Below are 19305 nucleotides of genomic sequence, written 5' to 3'. Positions count from 1 at the left end.
TCTGATTTTCAACATTACTGTGTACACATGTGATTTGAACACAAGCATTTTCCTCCTAAAACTGTGGTTCATGTATTGCATGGGTACATAAGTAGGTGTATTGTTAGTGAGATAAGCCAGATGGCCTGGGTGTACTAGCAGGAGATCAGCATCTCTCCCATCCTCCCCCTCTCACCCATCCTCTCTCCCCCTCTCTTCCCCCTACCTCTCTCTTTACCCCTCATCCTCTCTCTCTTTCATCCTCTCTCTCCTCTCTCTCTCACCTCATCCCGTCTCTCACCCTCCCCCATCCTCCCATCCTCCCTCCCCCCACCCTCCCTCGCTTTCTCTCATCCTCTCTCAGTGACCTGAAGCAGGAGCTGGACAAGGAGGACAGTCGCTGCTCCCTGCTCTCCCGGCAACATCGCTACATCTGCTGCTGCTCTCCCTTCACCTTCCTGGTCGACTCCATGTGCCAGTGTCTGGACTGCCAGTACAACGTCTGCAAGACCTGCCGCTCCTACAGCAAGAAAGACAAAGCCTGGGTCTGTTCCGAGTGCCGGAAGGGCAGGTCAGTGTGGAGGGGTGTGTTTCTGTCTGCAGGGGTGAGTGCTTACTTACAAGCCCCAAAAAACAATGCAGTTTAAATAAATAAAAATACCACCCCAAAAAATATGAGTAACAAATAAAAGTAACAAATAATTAAAGAGCAGCAGTAAAATAACAATAGCGAGGCTATATACAGGGGGTACTGGTAAAGAGTCAATGTGCGGGAGCCCCGGTTAGTCGAGGTAATTGAGGTAATATGTACATGTAGGTAGAGTTATTAAAGTGACTATGCATAGATAATAACAGAGAGTAGCAACAGTGTAAAAGAGGTTGGGGGGGGGGTGCAAATAGTCTTTGTAGGCATTTGATTATATGTTCAGGAGTCTTATGGCTTGGGGGTAGAAGCTGTTTAAAAGCCTCTTGAACCTAGACTTGGCACTCCGGTACCGCTTGCCGTGCAGTAGCAGAGAAAACAGTCTATGACTAGAGTGGCTGGAGTCTTTAACTATTTTTAGGGCCTTCCTCTGACACCGCCTGGTATAGAGGTCCTGGATGGCAGGAAGCTTGGCCCCAGTGATGTACTGGGCCGTACATCTGTAGTGCCTTGCGGTCGAAGGTCGAGCTGTTGCCATACCAGGCAGTGATGCAACCATGCTCTCGATGGTGCAGCTGTAGAACCTTTAGAGGATCTGAGGACCCATGTCATGCCCTCTTCACGACTGTCTTGGTATGTTTGGATCATGTTAGTTTGTCAACTAGACAGAATAATTCATTCTAGCGTTCTATTACATTATTCTGATGAGCAATGGTTTATTTAGTCTTCTAGGGCAACATATAAAAGAGAAAGTTGACTAACAAATAGCCTACAATAATGTCTGAAATTATAACTTATCCAAAAATCTGCTCCCCCTGTCAAAATATTGTTCTGCTGTCTTTGACTGTAACCTAAAGCGCATGTTCTATATTTACAGGTTAGTGTTGGGGGCGGGCCTCAGATTTTCACTTTATCACATATAGTCGGGTGGTTGCGGATGGGTTATTAGCAATTGCAGGTAGGTGGGTGCGGGAGAACAAATATCTGACCCGCGCACCACTAATGTTTGCAATCAGAAGAGTGAGGTCTCCCACAATAAGTTGGCAGAGGTTCAACAAGGTGAGATGAGGACATGTGTGTGTGTGTGTGTGTGTGCCTTGCCTTCAGGGCAAGGGACCTCTTGACTCAGAGGATGTGGTAACACACACTCAAGACCGCCATACACGCTACACATTGTTAGTGGAGTGCACAAAATAGCTTACCTGGCGCAATGTAACCAATAGAATACTCCCAAAAGTACAAACACCACCCACTGTGGGTAATCGAAATCAAGCGCAACTAAAGTAACTGAAGAAAAAACATTTTATAAGATGGTATGTCAACACTGGTCTGCTACATACACTATGTATAACTGGTATCTCAACAGTCCTCCTTTCTCTATTCTCTCTGTTCTTTCTCTATTCTCTCTATTCTCTCTGTTTTCTGTCTGTTCTGTCTGTCTTTCTCTATTCTCTCTATTCTCACTGTTATCTGTCTGTCTGTCTGTCTGTCTGTCTGTCTGTCTGTCTGTCTACCCGATTGTCTGTCTGTCTGTTAGTCTAACTACGCGATTGTCTGTCTGTATGTACTGTACTGTACTGTACTTTAGGGCCGTTCCACAGTGTGTATGCATACTGTATATGTATGGGTGTTTGAACATGTACTCTAGGTTCGGTAAGTATTGTGGTATTGGGCCTCTCATGTAGAGGTCTAAAAAGTTGGACCCGTTCCGAAATTGACCTGGGGCTTTCCCACCCGGACAAATATGCAGAAATACATTTGTCAATATAGAGACCCATTCCGAACGGACCAGAGGACAACCAGTTCCGTATAGACATGGTCGGATCCAGGGGGGGGGCTACTTTATTTACCAGAGCTGATAACGCGCGAGGGAGAGGACGGCTGGCTGAATGTTGAAGAGTCTTGACCAGAGACAGAAGAGGAAGCAGGTAGTCGGGACGGTTTGCAGGAACGTATAGCGGATATTTGGAAATGGTGGAGAGTAGTGCGGCCGACGTGGAGGAAATGGAGAAAAAGTTGTAGAAGCAACGTCTTTGCTGGAATGCCAACAATATGGGTGTCAGTTCTGATGATGTGGATCAGGAGGATGAGGGTCAAGGATCTGAATGGTCGGCAGTGGAAAGACATAAGAGCAAGAGAGAGCATGATACTGAAAGCAGTAGAGTGTCTAGTACAGAAAGCATGAAGAGGGCCAAGGTAGGAAGCAAGACTAACATTGTGTCAGAGTGGAAAGTTGTGATGGTGTTTGATGAGACCACAGGGCCTCATTTACGCTCTATCCAATTAACCAATGCCATAGAGAAAGAGATAGCTGAAGTCAAACTAGCCTGGTTCATTGGAAATGGTAGATTGCTAATATTGTGTGGTAGCCAGGCCCAGCAAGGGAAGATTCTGCTAATGGAAAAGCATAATGGGAAGAAGATGAAAAGTCATGTCTCTGGTGCTTATGCTGGATTGAGGGGAGTCGTCAATGGGGTCCCAATATCTATGTCCATAGATGAGGCCAAAAGGTTGATCAGTAGGAAAGAGGGTCAAAGACGTTAAAGCTTATCAGTGCTGCTGAGGATTGAGAAGGTTTTGACTGGAAAAGTACATATAGGACTGTCAAAGGAATTTAACAATTCCTATATGTGTTCATTAACCAATTCAATTAAAATTATTCTGTCTGTTTCTAAGAATTTGTAAGATCCTTATTTGCATGAAATAGACAGAGACCAGTCTATCAAAATTAGGCAATAGTATTTATTCTCGGAGCGCGCTGCTCATAGAACCATGTACAACAGCTTCTATTTCACATATGATGTCATAGGTTATAAAAGGTATCTCCCCCTCTCGACCAGGACAAAGCAGGTTCAAAAGTTAAATCCAACTTACTAGCGCACATACATGACACACAATATATCTGGATTATCTCCTGAAGTCTCACCATAGTTTATTACCACTTAGCAGACAGTTCCAGATACGGAAAAACCTGGAGGGGCTCTCGCTGTCTTATTTGATCGCCACAGAGTTATAGTTGAGTTGGTTCAAACATAGGTTAATGACCCTCTTTGCTTACTTTAGACACACACACACATTATAAATCAGATATAGTAAAACAGGGTAGAATTCAATTAGTTAAAGTTATAGTTAAATGTATACATTGTTTAGCCATTATTCATAAAATTCATAACAAGGACCCATTTAGTTTCAGTGTATGAGCATTTGTCCCATACCCATTATTACAGTGTTTTAAGATTGGAATTTTGATTACAACGTTGTTTTAACGGGATAGCCTAGAATGTTTTTTTTTCCAGCTCAGATTTACTCAGGAGACAATGGCATACAACGCAGCATAGCCTATAGGCCTAGTGTTTTATTTTAATGTATTTATTCGGGTTCACAGTGCAGACCAAACCGAGGTCCCCCTACCAAACAGCTCTAATGTACACTCTTAGAAAAAAGGGTTCCAAAGGGGTTATTTGGTTGTCGCCATAGGAGAACCCTTTGAAAAACCCTTTTTGGTTCCAGGTAGAATCCTTTTTGGTTTAAGGTAGAACTATTTTGGGTTTCTTGTAGAACCCTCGGTTGAAAGGGTTTTTACATGGAACCCAAAAGGATTCTACCTGGAACCAAAAAGGGTTTTTCAAAGGGTTCTCCCATGGGGACAGCTGAATAACCGTTTAAGGTTTTAGACAGCACCTTTTTTCTCAGAGTGTATGCGTGTGTAGGTAGGAAGGCTACGTGAATGCATCCGATATATGCTATTATTAGTGTATGTGCTTGACAACATTGTGCATGTGTAATAATGCCTTCTACCATATTCATAAAGCCTCCTAACATCCAGAACCTTCAGGGAGAGGACCGTCAGGGCTGTTTTGGCCAGGAGCTATTTGCAGTAGCAGGGGTCATCTCTCTGTCTCTCTGTCTCTCTCTCTCTCCCTGTCTCTCTCTCGCTCTCTCTCCCTGTCTCTCTGTCTCTCGCTCTGTCTGTCTCTCTCTGTCTCTCTCTCTCTCGCTGGACCTGATTTACCAGATGAGAGGAGGATGCTCTACCATGTTTGACGTGCTAGAGCAGAATGTTGTTATTTCTAGGTAGTCATTTCCAAGCCGTAGCACACAGAGCCGTAGCACACAGAGCCGTAGCACACAGAGCCGTAGCACACAAAGCCGTAGCACACAGAGCCGTAGCACACAGAGCCATAGCACACAGAGCCGTAGCACACAGAGCCGTAGCACACAGAGCCGTAGCACACAGAGCCGTAGCACACAGAGCCGTAGCACACAGAGCCGTAGCACACAGAGCCGTAGCACACAGAGCCGTAGGACACAGAGCCGTAGGACACAGAGCCGTAGCACACAGAGCCGTAGCACACAGAGCCGTAGCACACAGAGCCGTAGCACACAGAGCCGTAGCACACAGAGCCATAGCACACAGAGCCATAGGCTAGTGACTCAATATGCTCGGGGACTTCTCCAAATACCACAAGAAGGAGAATGGTAGCATAGTTCTGCATAGCCAATTGGTAGCATTAAACAACAATGAATGTCAGCTCGAAGTTCAAAGTTAAGTCATCCAAAATGTGCTTTCTGGCAGTACAAAGAGGCTATTGCTGGTGCCTGGTTAGGCCATAGGATTTGATTGAAGCATAGCGAGTGCGACTGACTGGCTTGGAACCCGGTGCATCTGTGTGTCACGACAATACTTTGTTAGTCCACTGAGCTAAAGCCTAGGCATTAGGGCCTTAAGCAAGGTTACTCATCACGTGAGTGTGCTGAAATCTGTCAAACTACCTCTGCAGAGCACACAGAGAGCCTGGGGAAGCAGGCTGGAGGCTGCTGATTGAGTCATGCCAGGCAGCATTAAGAATGGAGGAAGAGCTGCACTGTAGATAACAGACTGCTGCTGCTGCACTACTGTCTGGATTGTAGTGCCTTCAGTCCTCCTCTGTGACCTGCAGGAGAGGGTGAGAGAGAGGAGGAGGGGAGAGAGGTGGAGGAAAGAGTGTGTGTGCATGGTGTGTGGACACAGCCAGTTAGCAATAGAGTCGCTAATTTGTTCTCAAATCTAGTTCATGTCCCTCAACCACCTTCCCTTTAAAAAGGACTATAGATTACGCTACTGTTCCCCAATCTGAACTATTTATACACTGGACCTGCACAGCACAGGGATAAGGCTGATAAGGCCTGACACAAGACCCAGTAAGGCAGTTATATAACAATAAATAACCACAGCATTGTGTGCATATCTCGAGGACCTGAATAGAGCTCAAAGAAGACTGAGAATCTATGACTAGGTACAGAAAATACCCCTGCTCAGGCAAACCCCTAATTCAACTGCAATTACTCTGAGGCTACAGTATCATTGTTTAATCAAGCAATGTGTGCTCATGTAATGAGAGTATTTTTTCACTGTCATGCTCAAAATTCTTTCAACCATTATTGAGGTTTTTGAAGTGTTTCTGTGTGTTTGAATGCTCTGCATGTGCTCAGTGGGCACAAAACTGGAGAAAGAGATATGAAACAGATGATGTCTTACCTGAAGTTGTTCAATACGAAACACCCATTTTATTTTCCTCTTTCAAACTGTTTTGCTACATTGTGGCCTGCTGAACATGACCCATGCCTGTCCTGTGTGTCGTGTCTCTGTGAAGAGGGAAGCACGTAGAGGAGAGCATCGGGAATGAGGGCAGCGTCTGTAGCGACAAATACTTTTTTCCGACATAGTGAATGTAGAGTTAGGTATTTAATGTTTTTTTTCTATATACCCTACCATCCCAACACAAATTTGAGTAAATTAAAGGACAACAATTCTTCTACCGCTACATACAGCTATTTTTTTCACATCCACGGTACCTGTAGTTAAATAATTATACAGTAATTATTATACAGTTTATACTCTACATTCCTAATCATTCCTACATTCCTAATCTCCTCTTACTTCAAGTAATGTCTTTATTGAAGGAGCAGATCGTTTTTTGTTGGTCTGTTTGGGCTGACCAATGTAGACATTTTCAAATACATGCATCTTAAAAGGTTTATGTCACAAAATGTAGATCAGAAATCTTTTGGACATCAGGGCAATGTTGAGGAAATCCTATTTATGATAGGACAGGATATTCATATGATAGGTAAGATATATAAAACCTCTATCCAACTGACAATCTCTTAGAAAAAAATACGAACTATTGGAACCACGACTTAAAAATAACAGCTTTTGGCACAAGATGGAGGGAATGTTAGAACATACACTGAGTGTACAAAACATTAGGAACACCTGCTCTTTCCATGACATAGACTGACCAGGTGAATCCAGGTGAAAGCTACAATCCCTTATTGATGTCACTTGTTAAATCCACTTCAATCAGTGTAGATGAAGGGGAGGAGACAGGTTAAAGAAGAACTTTTAAGCCTTGAGACAATTGAGACATGGATTGTGTATGTGTGCCATTCAGAGGATGAGTCAATGCCCCGACAAATTGAGGCTGGGCGGGGGGTGTTCCTAATGTTTGGTATACTCTGTGTAGCTAACGCAATTACAGTTAATGATAAATGTAAGCTTAATTTCTATTATACCCCCTTTCCCTTTTCAGAGTACAGCATGGCAAAGACCCTGACAGTGGCACTGAGGGTGGCAGAGGAGGCCATCAACGAGGCCATCTACAAGGCAGAGGGATACACCGACAATCAGGTAACATATTCTGCGGCGGTCAGTCTGTCTGTCACTCATATGACTCAGAGGTGACAGGGAGAAAGTAAGACTGCTGAAGATTGATTCCAATTTGTAGTACAATCTTTGTATTCCTTCTAGTTTGCTGAAATGCAGATTAAATGTGCAGATCATTCATTTACAATTCCATTTACTTTGTACTGCCCTAATTAAAGAAACCCACTTCTATGTTATTGTTCATTGAGATATTTTAGCATGCAGTAGTACTGCAACCTCTTGTAACAGACTAGACGAGCAGCGACACAGTCATCTTCTGCACCTAATTACTCCTTTAATCTGTAAAACCTTGCATATCCAAAACCACTTTTAAAAAGTTTACAGGATCTTATTATTTTATATTTATTGACTGTCTATCTGACTTCGCTGTTGTTCTCTCCAGGATATGCAGAGTGAAGCCAGGTATTTGCGGGACCATAGGGAGGAGCTGATTGAGGAGCTGGCCACAACCATCGTACAGACAGTAAGTACCATTTAATTTAATTTCAATTCAATTAAACTCAACTCAACTCAATTCCATCCTAGATCATCCGGCGGAGGAAGAACCTGGTTGAGATGAAGCCAAACTGTGACCTGGACTGGCCCCCAGGCAACCACAGTGGTGAAAAGCCTTTGGCTTCAAGCTGCCCCAGCTCCCAGCCCCAGATCACCACATCAGTCCACGCCAAGGTATGGAGCGTAAGGTGGTTCAGGGAACTACGCTTATGTGATTAGTAACCTTGCCTAGGCTTCAGTTCAGAGGGCTAACACAGTATTGTGGTGCTCAGATAACCCAGGTGGCCGAACTTCGATAGCCAGGCTTCTTCATGTTCGTTCAGAAAGCAGAGTGATAAACGAGACATGGTAACTCGAGACTATGGTTTGGCCAACATGAAGACTTGTGTTGACTGATGACCAGGCTTTAGCTTAGCAGGCTAACACGTTTAATAGCCCAGTCTGTCACATAAGACCAGAACATAATACAGTATATGGAGTGTGACTTGGTTGGTTATCATTACCTCTCTTTACCCATATTTAAGTGTGTGTATTTACCTCGGCGGTCTCGCTCTGCCTCCCTTCTGGATGATAACGTTGTGATGCAGTGCTTCTGGGTTTCCCAGGACTCTCAGCAGGGGCTGAAGGAGGAGGGAGGAGCGGCAGGGTTGGCCAGCTGGAAGAGTATTGACCGCCTGGACAACTCCAGTAAGAGCCTGCTGGCCACTGCAATTTACTATTCACACACATCTTTACAAAATGTCTTTAGTACACACACCTTATGTAGTAAGTTTTAGAGTTCCTGTTGGTGATGTACTCTAGCTAGAGACTGGTGGCTAAAGGCTTCCTCCTTTGTGTGTGTGTGTGTGTGTGTGTGTGTGTGTGTGTGTGTGTGTGTGTGTGGTGTGTGTGTTTACATGTCTGTCTGTGGTGAATTCCACACAATTCTGTGTGTGTGGTATCTGTCTACCCTCGTGTGTGTGAGGTGCGTCCTCAGTGCTGAAGAGCCCTGACGGGAACTGGATCGCCTTGCAGAGCACCCAGCTCTCTCGGCCCAGCCTGCTGACCAAGTGGAAGTCGCTGGTATTCAGTGTCCTGGAGTGGGAATTCGTTGTGATATCCGCCTGCAACGAAATGGGCTCTTGCGACGCCGAGGGGGCCTGGGACGCTGCCCTGCTGGAGATACGCAGGAAGATGACCTCCAACAACAACCAGGGGTCAGAGGCTCCAGACTCCCAGGCCTCTGCTGGCCAGCAACCCAGCATCCCATTACCCTCGCTGGGCCATCACGCCAGCACGAACACCCTCAACTTTGAGTCTGAGGTAGGAGAAGGTCAGGTTGGGGGTCAAGGGTCGAAGCTCCAGAAGCTTCATCTCGCCTCCCTGAAGAGAGAAAGAGATCGGGAGGAAGAGAGGTTATGGCATATGGAGGTGGAGATGGAGGGAGGAAGAGAGGTTATGGCATATGGAGGTGGAGATGGAGGGAGGAAGAGAGGTTATGGCATGTGGAGATGGAGGGAGGAAGAGAGGTTATGGCATATGGAGGTGGAGATGGAAGAGTGGAAGAAAATAAAGAGGAGAAGAAGACAAAGGAGAGGGAGGGATTTGGAGGAGGAGAGTCAACACTTATCAATCTGGCTAGTCAGGTCAGAGGCACAGAGTTCTCATCCACTGAAGATGAGTTAGGCAGAGTGTGTAGGGGGTGGAGGAATGGGAGGAAGAGAGGATGGAGGAGAGAGCTGAAGAGAGGGAGGGAGAAGGAGGAGAGGAGCTGACCAGCAAGATGCATATGCTGGCTAGCCAATTCACACAGTTGTCATCAACAGAGGACGAGCTTGACCAAGTGGGTCTCAGCGATGGAGAGATGGAGGAGAAGAGAGAAAGAGAGATGGAGGGAGAGAAGGAAGAGCTGACATTCAAACTGTGTAGACTGGCTAAACAAGTCGATGCCACACAGTCTTCATCCACAGAGGATGATCTGGATAGAGCGGGTTTTGATGGTGGAGAGATGGAGAAAGAGAGGGAGGAGAGAGAAGGAGGAGAAGAGAGGTAAGAGATAGTCGAGGAGGCTCTGTGGGAGATGAAGGGGGAGGAACTGATCTCCAAGTTGAGAAACCTGGCCAGTCTAGTTAGCGCCTCACAATTCTCGTCTAACAAGAGGAGGAGAGAGCAGAGAGGAGTGTAGGAGACATAATTAAGTTATCAGAGAGAGTGACAGAGTTGGTCGGAGAGAGATGTGGAGAAATGGGGGGAAAGTGGCATGGAGAAAGACGGGGAGAGATGGAGGAGGGGACAGGTGGAGAAGGAGAAGCCCTGGCACCTGGGAGTGATGATGGTGGTGGAGGGGAGGATGATGAACGAGAAGAGGCGCGATAGAATCACCAAACTAGACGTGAGACTGTTTGACTTTGAGGATGAGAGTGAGAAAGAGGGAGAGCTGCAACACGAAGAGACAGACACAAAGGTAGAGAAAGAGGAAGAGAAAGAGGGAAACGACGGTACAGAGGATGATGGAGATGATGTTTGAAGGAGGGAAGGAAGGAAAGAGGCTAGGGGAAGCAGAGATAAAGGTGGAAGTTGGGGTGGGAGGACAAGAGCGAGAAAGAACAGAAAGTGTGGACACTGTGGAAGAAGGTGTTATGTGATAACATCACTTGCAGCCTAGTGAACACACTGGGTGGAATGGAGGTAGAGATGGATGGAGAAATGGTGATGGACCTAGAAAGAGAAGAGAGAGGAGAGGAAAATAATAACATACAATTTGGAGAAAAATAGTTAAAGGAAGAGTTAGATTAATATCTAATGAATACGATGCTAATGCTAGAACAGCTATCAGGCAGGTTTGGCACTTTGCATAAGACAGGAGTCAAACCTGGAGAAAGGGTTTCCCCTGTGTTCAGGAGGAGATACTGAATGTAAGAAACAAAGGACCTACTGTAGCTTTACCTCTAGAGACACAGTATGTGGCTATGTATTTCTTCTGACATTTCTAACCTGAAAGCAACTAACAGCTGTAACACTATGTGCTTGCTACTCTAGACCCTTTTACTTTCCCTAACTTGTCTTTTCCTTTCTCTTCCCCTGTCCTTCCTTGTTCCATTGCTTCATGTTAGGATAGTCCTAATGACAAGGGCCTAGAAAACACACTCCAGTTCCTTTCTGCTTTGCTACAGCAGGTGACATCACAAACTAACTGATATCTTGACCTTTCCCAAGAGCAACTGGGATAGCGCTATGAATCCAATTAATCAACCAATCAATCAAACCCTATTTATTTCTCTTTGTTCTTTGGCTTTTCTCTGCTCGTTTAAAACTGTTATTCTCACATTAATGGATGTGTTACACACATAAACAGAAGGCTTTTGGGGATTGCCTAAAAATGGTGTTAATCCAAACCATTGTGTGTGTGTGTGTTTGTGTGTGTGTGTGTGTGTGTGTGTGTGTGTGTGTGTGTGTGTGTGTGTGTGTGTGTGTGTGTGTGTGTGTGTGTGTGTGTGTGTGTGTGTGTAGAGGTACTCGGAGGTGTCACTGCACAGTATCACCACTGAGGTGCTGAAGGTGTTAAATGCAACAGAAGACCGACTCCAGGGGGTGGAGGGGGATGACTGCATCCCCTCACTGTCCCCCAACACTGACACAAAGAGGCTGGACAAACAACTCAGCAGACTGGAGGACACTGTCTGTCTGTCTGTCTGTCTGTCTGTCTGTCTGTCTGTCTGTCTGTCTGTCTGTCTGTTCGTTCCTTCTTTCAACATACAATGCATTCGGAAAGTATTCAGACCCCCCAGCTTTGTTCTAAAATTGATTAAATAGTTTTCACCCTCATCAATCTAGTACACACAATATCCCATAATGACAAACCAAAAACAAGTTGTTGTTTAAATTTTTTTACAAAAATACACAACTGAGAAAAAATAAATTCTGACCCTTTACTCAGCACTTTGTTGAAGCACCGTTGGCGGCGATTACAGCCTTGAATCTTCTTGGGTATGACGCTACAAGCTTGGCACACCTGTATTTGGGGAGTTTCTCCCATTTTTCTCTGCAGATCCTCTCAAGCTCTGTCAGGTTGGATGGGGAGCGTCGCTGCACAACTATTTTCATGTCTCTCCAGAGATGTTCGATCGGGTTCAAGTCGGGGCTCTAGCTGGGCCACTCAAAGACATTCAGAGACTTGTCCCAAAGCCACTCCTACATTGTCTTGGCTGTGTGCTTAGGGTCTTTGTCCTGTTGTAAGGGGAACCGTTGCCCCAGTCTGAGGTCCTGAGGAAGGTTCTCCCATCTCCACAGAGGAACTCTGGAGCTCTGTTAGAGTGATCATTGGTTTCTTTGTCACCTCCCTGACCAAGGCCCTTCTCCCCCGATTGCTCAGTTTGGCCAGGCGGCCAGCTCTAAGAAGAGTCTTGGTGATTCCAAACTTCTTCCAATTAAGAATGATGGAGGCTGGGGTCTCCTGAGTTGCGCAGCGGTCCAAGGCACTGCATCGCAGTACTAGAGGCGTCACTACAGAGCGGGGTTCGATCCCTTGCTGTATCACAACAGGATTGTGTCGAGGCACAGATCTTGGGAAGGGTACCAAAACATTTTTTGCAGTATTTAAAGGTGGTTAAAAAATACACATAAATAAATGATGGAGGCCATTGTGTTCTTGGGAACCTTCAATGCTGCAAAACATTTTTTTCGTACACTTTGCAGATCTGTGCCAACGGACAATTTCTTCAACCTCATGGCTTGGTTTTTGCTCTGATATGCATTGTCAACTGTGGGACCTTAAATAGACAGGTGTGTGCCTTTCCAAATCGTGTTCAATCAATTGAATTTACCACAGGTGGACTCCAATCAAGTTGTGGAAACATCTCAACGACGATCAATGGAAACAGGATGCACCTGAGCTCAATTTCGAGTCTCATAGCAAAGGGTCTGAATTCTTATGTAAATAAGGTATTTCTGTTTTTTAAAACCTGTCTTCACTTTGTCATTATGGGGTATTGTGTGTAGATTGATGAGGGAAAAAAAATTAATCCATTTTAGAATAAGGCTGTAACGTAACAAAATGTGGAAAAAGTCAAGGGGTCTGAATACTTTCCGAAGGCACTGTATCTTACGTTCATTGTGGGTTTAAGAATAGTGTGTGATGCTAACCTTTGTTCATGTTATACAACTGAAATGACCACAGTCTGTCTGTGCAAACTGAACTGTGCCCACCAGGTGTACGTGGTGGCGGGCACGGCTTACGGTTTGGAGGCGGAGCTTGGCGACCTGGAGGACTGTGCCCGGGCCATCGGCGGTGCCACGTCAGACCTGGAGCTGTCCTACCTGGAGGAGCAGGTGGCAACGGCTTCCGCCCAGGTGCAGCAGTCTGACCTCCAGGTTTGTGTTCAAGTCTGGATTTCCTCTGTGTCTCATACGGCGCATTCAGATAGTATTCACAACATTTTGTTGTGTTACAGACAGAATTTAAAATGGATCAAATTGAGATTGGCCTGGCCTAAACAAAATACCCCATAATGTCAAATTGGAATGTATTTCAATTTTTTTTTACAAATGTATTAAAAATGAAAAGCTGAAATGTCTTGGGTCAGTAAGTATTCAACCCCTTTGTCATGACAAGCCTAAATACACTACATGACTAAAAGTTTGTGGACATCAATTTCCACAATATTAATTACAATATTTAGTTGAGGTGTAGGGTTTAGTGAATGATTTGTCCCAAATACAATGCTTTTTACTAACTGCAGCTCTTTGTTAAATGTTGCAGTCATTTCAGTCGCTGTAGTAGCTGACGTGTATAGTGTTGAGTCATCCACATACATAGACTCAAAGCCAGTGGTGTGTCATTAGTAAAGATTGAGAACAGTAAAGGGCCTAAACAGCTGCCCTGGGGAATTCCTGATTCTACCTGGATTATGTTGGAGAGGCAGAGGGTGTTCTGTTAGACAGGCAACTCTTTATCCACAATTCCAGCAGCAGACTATGATCGATTATGTCAAAAGCCGCACTGAAGTCTAACAAACCAGCCCCCACAATCTTTGTATCATCAATTTCTCTGCCAATGTTAAAGGAATTAAATAGCTCTATGTTTTAATACCCAATTAAAATGAAACACTCTGTCAATTCATAAGGATTTGTAAGACCCTTATTCTATAGTAATGGACAGAGCCCAGTCTTAAAGTCAAACAGCAGAGTTTATTCACGAGAGTACTGAACACGATACAGGTTACCACAGGTTATAAACTGAAAATGACGTCATTAGTTTCAGCACCAACCCGTGCCATCTCCGTTCCAGTACAAAAGCTGTATCTCAAGCCTTCCCACATCCGTCTCCCTACCAATTTAATATAATTTACGAGCCAAGACCTTCACGTGTAGATAAGCATTCTAGCCAGTCTGAAGATATCGTTAATTCATTCCTACCAAGGAACAGACAGTCATTGTTCTACCTCTTGACGACATTCACACACATTATATTCAGTACTGGGATCAAGAAAGAAAACTCATGCATATACAGTAACATAATAGTATTCGGATTAGTACATATACAGTAACATAATAGTATTCTGATTAGTCAGTCCTGATTGAAATGTATACATAATTAGTCATGTTGATAAAAATTCCCTTAACAGCCAATCATCAGTCATTTGTGTAAGTGCCGTGCTTGTGGAATGTCCTTCCCTATAAAGCGTGCTGAAAGTCGGTTGTCAATTTGTTTACTGTAAAATAGCATTGTATCTGGTCAAACACCATTCTTTCCAGAAGTTTACTAAAGGTTGGTAACAGGCTGATTGGTCGGGTATATGAGCCAGGAAAGGGGGATTTACTATTCTTGGGTGGCGGAATGACTTTTGCTTCCCTCCAGGCCTGAGGGCACACGCACTTTCTAAAAGGTTTAAATTGAGGAAATGGCAAATAGGAGTGGCAATATCATCTGCTATTATCCTCAGTCATTTTCCATCCAGGTTGTCAGACCTCGTGGCTTGTCATTGTTGATAGACAACAATAATTGTTTCACCTCTTCCACACTCACTTTATGGAATTCAAAAGGTCAATGCTTGTTTTTCATAATTTGGTCAGATATACTGGGATGTGAAGTGTCAGCGTTTGTTGCTGTCATGTCATGCCTAAATTTGCTAATCTTGCCAATAAAAAATAATTTAAATAGTTGGCAGTATCAGATGAATGAGGCATCTGATTCAATGAATGATTCAATGAATTCAATAAAGGATGGAGCTGAGTTTGCCTTTTTTCCAAAAGTAATTTAAGGTGCTCTAAAGCTTTTTACTATAATTTATTATATCATTTATTTGTGTTTCATAGTATAGTTTTTTTCCCTTTTTATTTAGTTTAGTCACATGATTTCTCAATATGCAGTACGTTTGACAATCGGTTGTGCAGCCAGACTTTTTGCCATTCCTTTTTCCTCATCCCTCTCAACCATGCCATTTTTTAAAATTCCTCATCAATCCAATGGGATTTAACCATTTTTACAGTCATTTTTTTAATGGGTGAATGCTTATTAGTATCTGGAATAAGCAATTTCATGAATATGTCAAGTGCAGAGTTGTGTTGCTCCTCATTACACACCACAGCCCAGCAAATATTATTTACATCCTCAACATAAGAATCACTAAAAATGTATTGTATGACCTCTTATACACTATATTAGGCCCTGCCTTTGGAACTTAGATATGGCTACTATATTGTGATCACTACATCCTATGGATTTGGATACTGCTTTAAAGCTATTATCTGCAGCATTAGTAAAGATGTGATCAATACATGTTGATGATTTAATTCCTATGCTGTTTGTAACTACCCTGGTAGGTTGACTGACAACCTGATCCAGGTTGCAGGCACTGGTTACAGTTTGAAGTTTTTTCCTGAGTGGGCAGCTTGATGAAAGCCAGTCAATATTTAAATCACCCAGAAAATATACTTCTCTGTTGATATCACACACATTATCAAGCATTTCACACATATTATCCAGTTCCTTATCAACAAGATGACAGTGAATGTTCCTAAATGGCCAAGGACAGTTTTGATGTAAATCTACTTGAAAATTGATGGCAAGACCTGAAAATGGTTGTCTAGCAATGATCAGATTTGAAAAAAGTGTTAAACAAATCAAAATATATTTTATATTTGAGATTATTCAAACTCTTGATTAACACTTTTAATGGTTACTACAGTACAATATGTGCCATATGTGTTATTTCATAGTTTTGTTGTCTTCACTACAATTTTACAATGTTGAATATAGTAAAAATAAAGACAAACCCTTGAATGAGTTGGTGTGTCCAAACTTCTGACTGGTACTGTACATCATAACAACTGTAGCAGTGAATAAATAAATGTCCATTGGGGTGGAGGCAGAGTGACACTTACTATAGTAATTTTGTATTTTTTTATTAATAACTTCTTGCGATGGGAAAATGTTTGTTTTTTATTGAACATGTGCTCTTAATGACAGATTGTAAAAATGAGGTGAAATCGATATACTGTATATCTTTTTTTTCTTACCCACCATAACAATTTAAATTATATTACTGCCAAAGTTTTGGGTTGGTTTCCCCCAAAAATGTATCTATATTGATAAATACATAAAGAGCAATTTAAGAATCCTCTGAAGGGCCAAACTACGTCATATGCCGAATTAGGAACCACTTTGGCCACCCTGCAAACTACATGTCACAGCCATGCATTTCTGGAATTGTCCGGTATTATATGTGTGTACAGTACATGTATTTGAAATACATTTTACATAAAGTTAAATATATTGAAATGTGTTTATTTTTTTCGTATAAGAGTGCAAGACTTTTGACCTGAGCCCATTGTGGCATTTCAGACTCTGTCTTTTGCTTTGAAAAAATTGAGAAAGCGGGTGATTTTACCTGGAATTGTCACGCCCTGACCTTAGAGAGCTTTTTATGTCTCTATTTTGGTTTGGTCAGGGTGTGATTTGGGGTGGGCATTCTATGTTCTTTTTTCTATGTTTTATATTTCTTTGTTTTGACCAGGTATGGTTCTCAATCAGGGACAGCTGTCTATTGTTGTCTCTGATTGGGAACCATACTTAGGTAGCTTTTTCCCACCTATGTTTTGTGGGTAGTTGTTTTCTGTTTAGTGTTCTGCACCTGACAGGACTGTTTCAGTTTGCACTTTGTTATTTTGTTCTAGTGTTCAGTTTTAATACAAGTCATGAACACTTACCACGCTGCGCTTTGGTCCGATTCTTCCTCATCAGACGACGACGACCGTTACAGGGTTTTGACTTTGGGTATGGTGAAATTAGAATTAGAAAATTGTATGTGTTTGAATGTTGGTGATTGCCACACAGCGAAAAATATAAAATACAATGTTTGAAAGAAAGAATTAGAAAGGGGTCCTTATGATTGACATAAAAACGTACACATTCAATTGTGCTTCTTAAGTCCTTTTAAGTTTATCTGAGTCAGATAATATGAATATTTCTACTTTGTTGTAGGTGTCGGAAATCGCAGACAGGATCGCAGCTCTGAAGATCGCAGGTCTCAATGTGGTCCCGCAGAACCGCTTCTTTATGCTCCAAGAACAGCCTAAGGTACTGGACCGGACCAAGCCACGTAGGACTAAGACCAGGAGGTTTTCCTGGTCAGCAGTTTGGGGTCAGGAAAAACTCCTGGTCCCCACTTATACTCACTACCAGCGTTTAACAAACACATACCTTGTGATTTTCTAACAAACTAATTAAGTGTCACATGACTCTCTGCAGCCACAAACATTGGACTCTTCACGGCAAACGAGGAGGCGGCTACCTGCTCCACCCTTGAAGGGTTAGATATACATATGTCATATATGCCATGTATAGGTAACTGCCAAAATAAAGGAAACACCAACATAAAGTGTCTTAGTATGTCGTTGGGCCACCACAAACCAGAACAGCTTCAGTGCACCTTGGCATAGATTCCACAAGTGTCTGGAACTCTATTGTTGGGATACGACCACCATTCTTCCATGAGAAATTCCATTATTTGGTGTTTTGTTGATGGTGGTGGAAAATGCTGTCACGGGCCGCTCCAGAATCTCACATAAGTGTTCAATTGGGTTGAGATCTGGTGACTGAGATGACCATGGGATATGGCTTACATGCTCATCAAACTATTCAGTGACCACTCGTGCCCTGTGGATGGGGGCATTGTCATCCTATGGGGGCATAGCCATGATAGCCAAATAATGGCCTGCCCAGCATTTTTATACATGACCCTAAGCATGATAGGATATCAATAGCTTAATTAACTCAGGAACCACAGCTGTGTGGAAGCAACTGCTTTCAATATACTTTGTATCCCTCATTCATTCAAGTTTTTCCATTATTTTGGCAAGATAGTCACACATTTACTAGAATCACATTAGTTATTGTATTCAATAGAGTGTGTGGTCCCATGTTGTTCTGTATTTTGACCCACATGCCTTATCTCTTCTCAGATAAAGAAACCTAACTGACCGGGCATGTTGACCACTGCCATGACCCCTTGACTCCCCCCCACACCAGTGCCTTGAGCCCCTTGTCCACGGTACCATCAGTGTCCAGTAAGAGGGTTGCTACCCTGCCACCAAGACACTACAGAGTACAGACTAACAGTTTTACCACTACTTCTGGCACTGTGGATAAAGACAAGAGTTGTACAATTCTTAATAATGAGAGATAGTAGCTGCATACTTTATGTACATTTGATGTAAAAACAAAGAAGAAATGGATTAAGTTAGGAAACAAAGCAGTTTTTATAGAATATTTTTCTTAAATATGCTGTTGAGTGAAATGTCAATCATCTCTTTGTTGTTAGACCTTCCAACCAATCGGTGACCAGAGCCATGTTTATATAGCTGAATGAGAATGTTGTTATGACGATGGAGATGTAACTCTAACAGATGTGTGGCTATTGTCTGAAAGGCAAGATATGATTTATACTACTGCTTGTTTTAACATGTTTTTAACAGTTAACCTATTTGATAAATATTTATAAAAGACACTGGTCTATCATTGGTGTGGGAACAATCATTACATAAAATAGACTTATTGTAGTACGTGCAAAATAACATTCCTAATTTCAATAAAACAATCAGCAGTGATTTGTCTTATACTGTATTCATTATCTGTTGAATATTGGTCATGTAGACTATTATACTTTCAGGTAGACAGAAAGTCTCATATGGTTGTTAGTTCTTTGGAACCTTGTGCATCTGATGTATGAATTTATATTGTAAATTATGTCCAATAAAATAAAAATGGTATTACTTTTGGCTTATCATTGTGCTCCTACAGATAGATGTTTCTCTGTGTAGGCTACCTGTAGATGTCCTCCGCTATTACAATTGTATGAACAAAGTCATGAACTAAAGCCTTGAAGTAATCAATCTTGAGATTCATCCACACACAGAGCTTGCCTAACCTTACAGTTTAAGGAGTTGAAAAAATAAGTTTGTTTGGGTTTTTGAGCCGAGGAAGTGGCACCAGTGTCTGACATTC

General features: G+C 42.9%; 1 protein-coding gene across 1 annotated transcript; it reads left to right on the top strand.

The window, feature by feature from the left end:
• Window positions 1-351: 351 nt before the first annotated feature.
• LOC110508212 (rab effector MyRIP) lies at window positions 352-19070 on the top strand (the record flags this gene model as incomplete). The annotated part of the gene is made up of 11 exons (XM_090225633.1): window positions 352-550; window positions 7195-7292; window positions 7711-7791; window positions 7854-7997; window positions 8429-8510; window positions 8788-9125; window positions 11313-11612; window positions 12864-13172; window positions 17284-17379; window positions 17551-17611; window positions 18264-19070. Coding segments are annotated over 11 exons (1722 nt in total), but the record flags the coding sequence as incomplete, so codon positions are not given.
• Between the last annotated feature and the right edge of the window lie 235 nt (window positions 19071-19305).

Source organism: Oncorhynchus mykiss, chromosome 28 (assembly GCF_057628025.1).
Source record: "Oncorhynchus mykiss isolate SJ-2025 chromosome 28, ASM5762802v1, whole genome shotgun sequence".
Lineage (NCBI taxonomy): Eukaryota > Metazoa > Chordata > Actinopteri > Salmoniformes > Salmonidae > Oncorhynchus > Oncorhynchus mykiss.
This window is presented reverse-complemented; position numbering and strand designations above follow the sequence as displayed.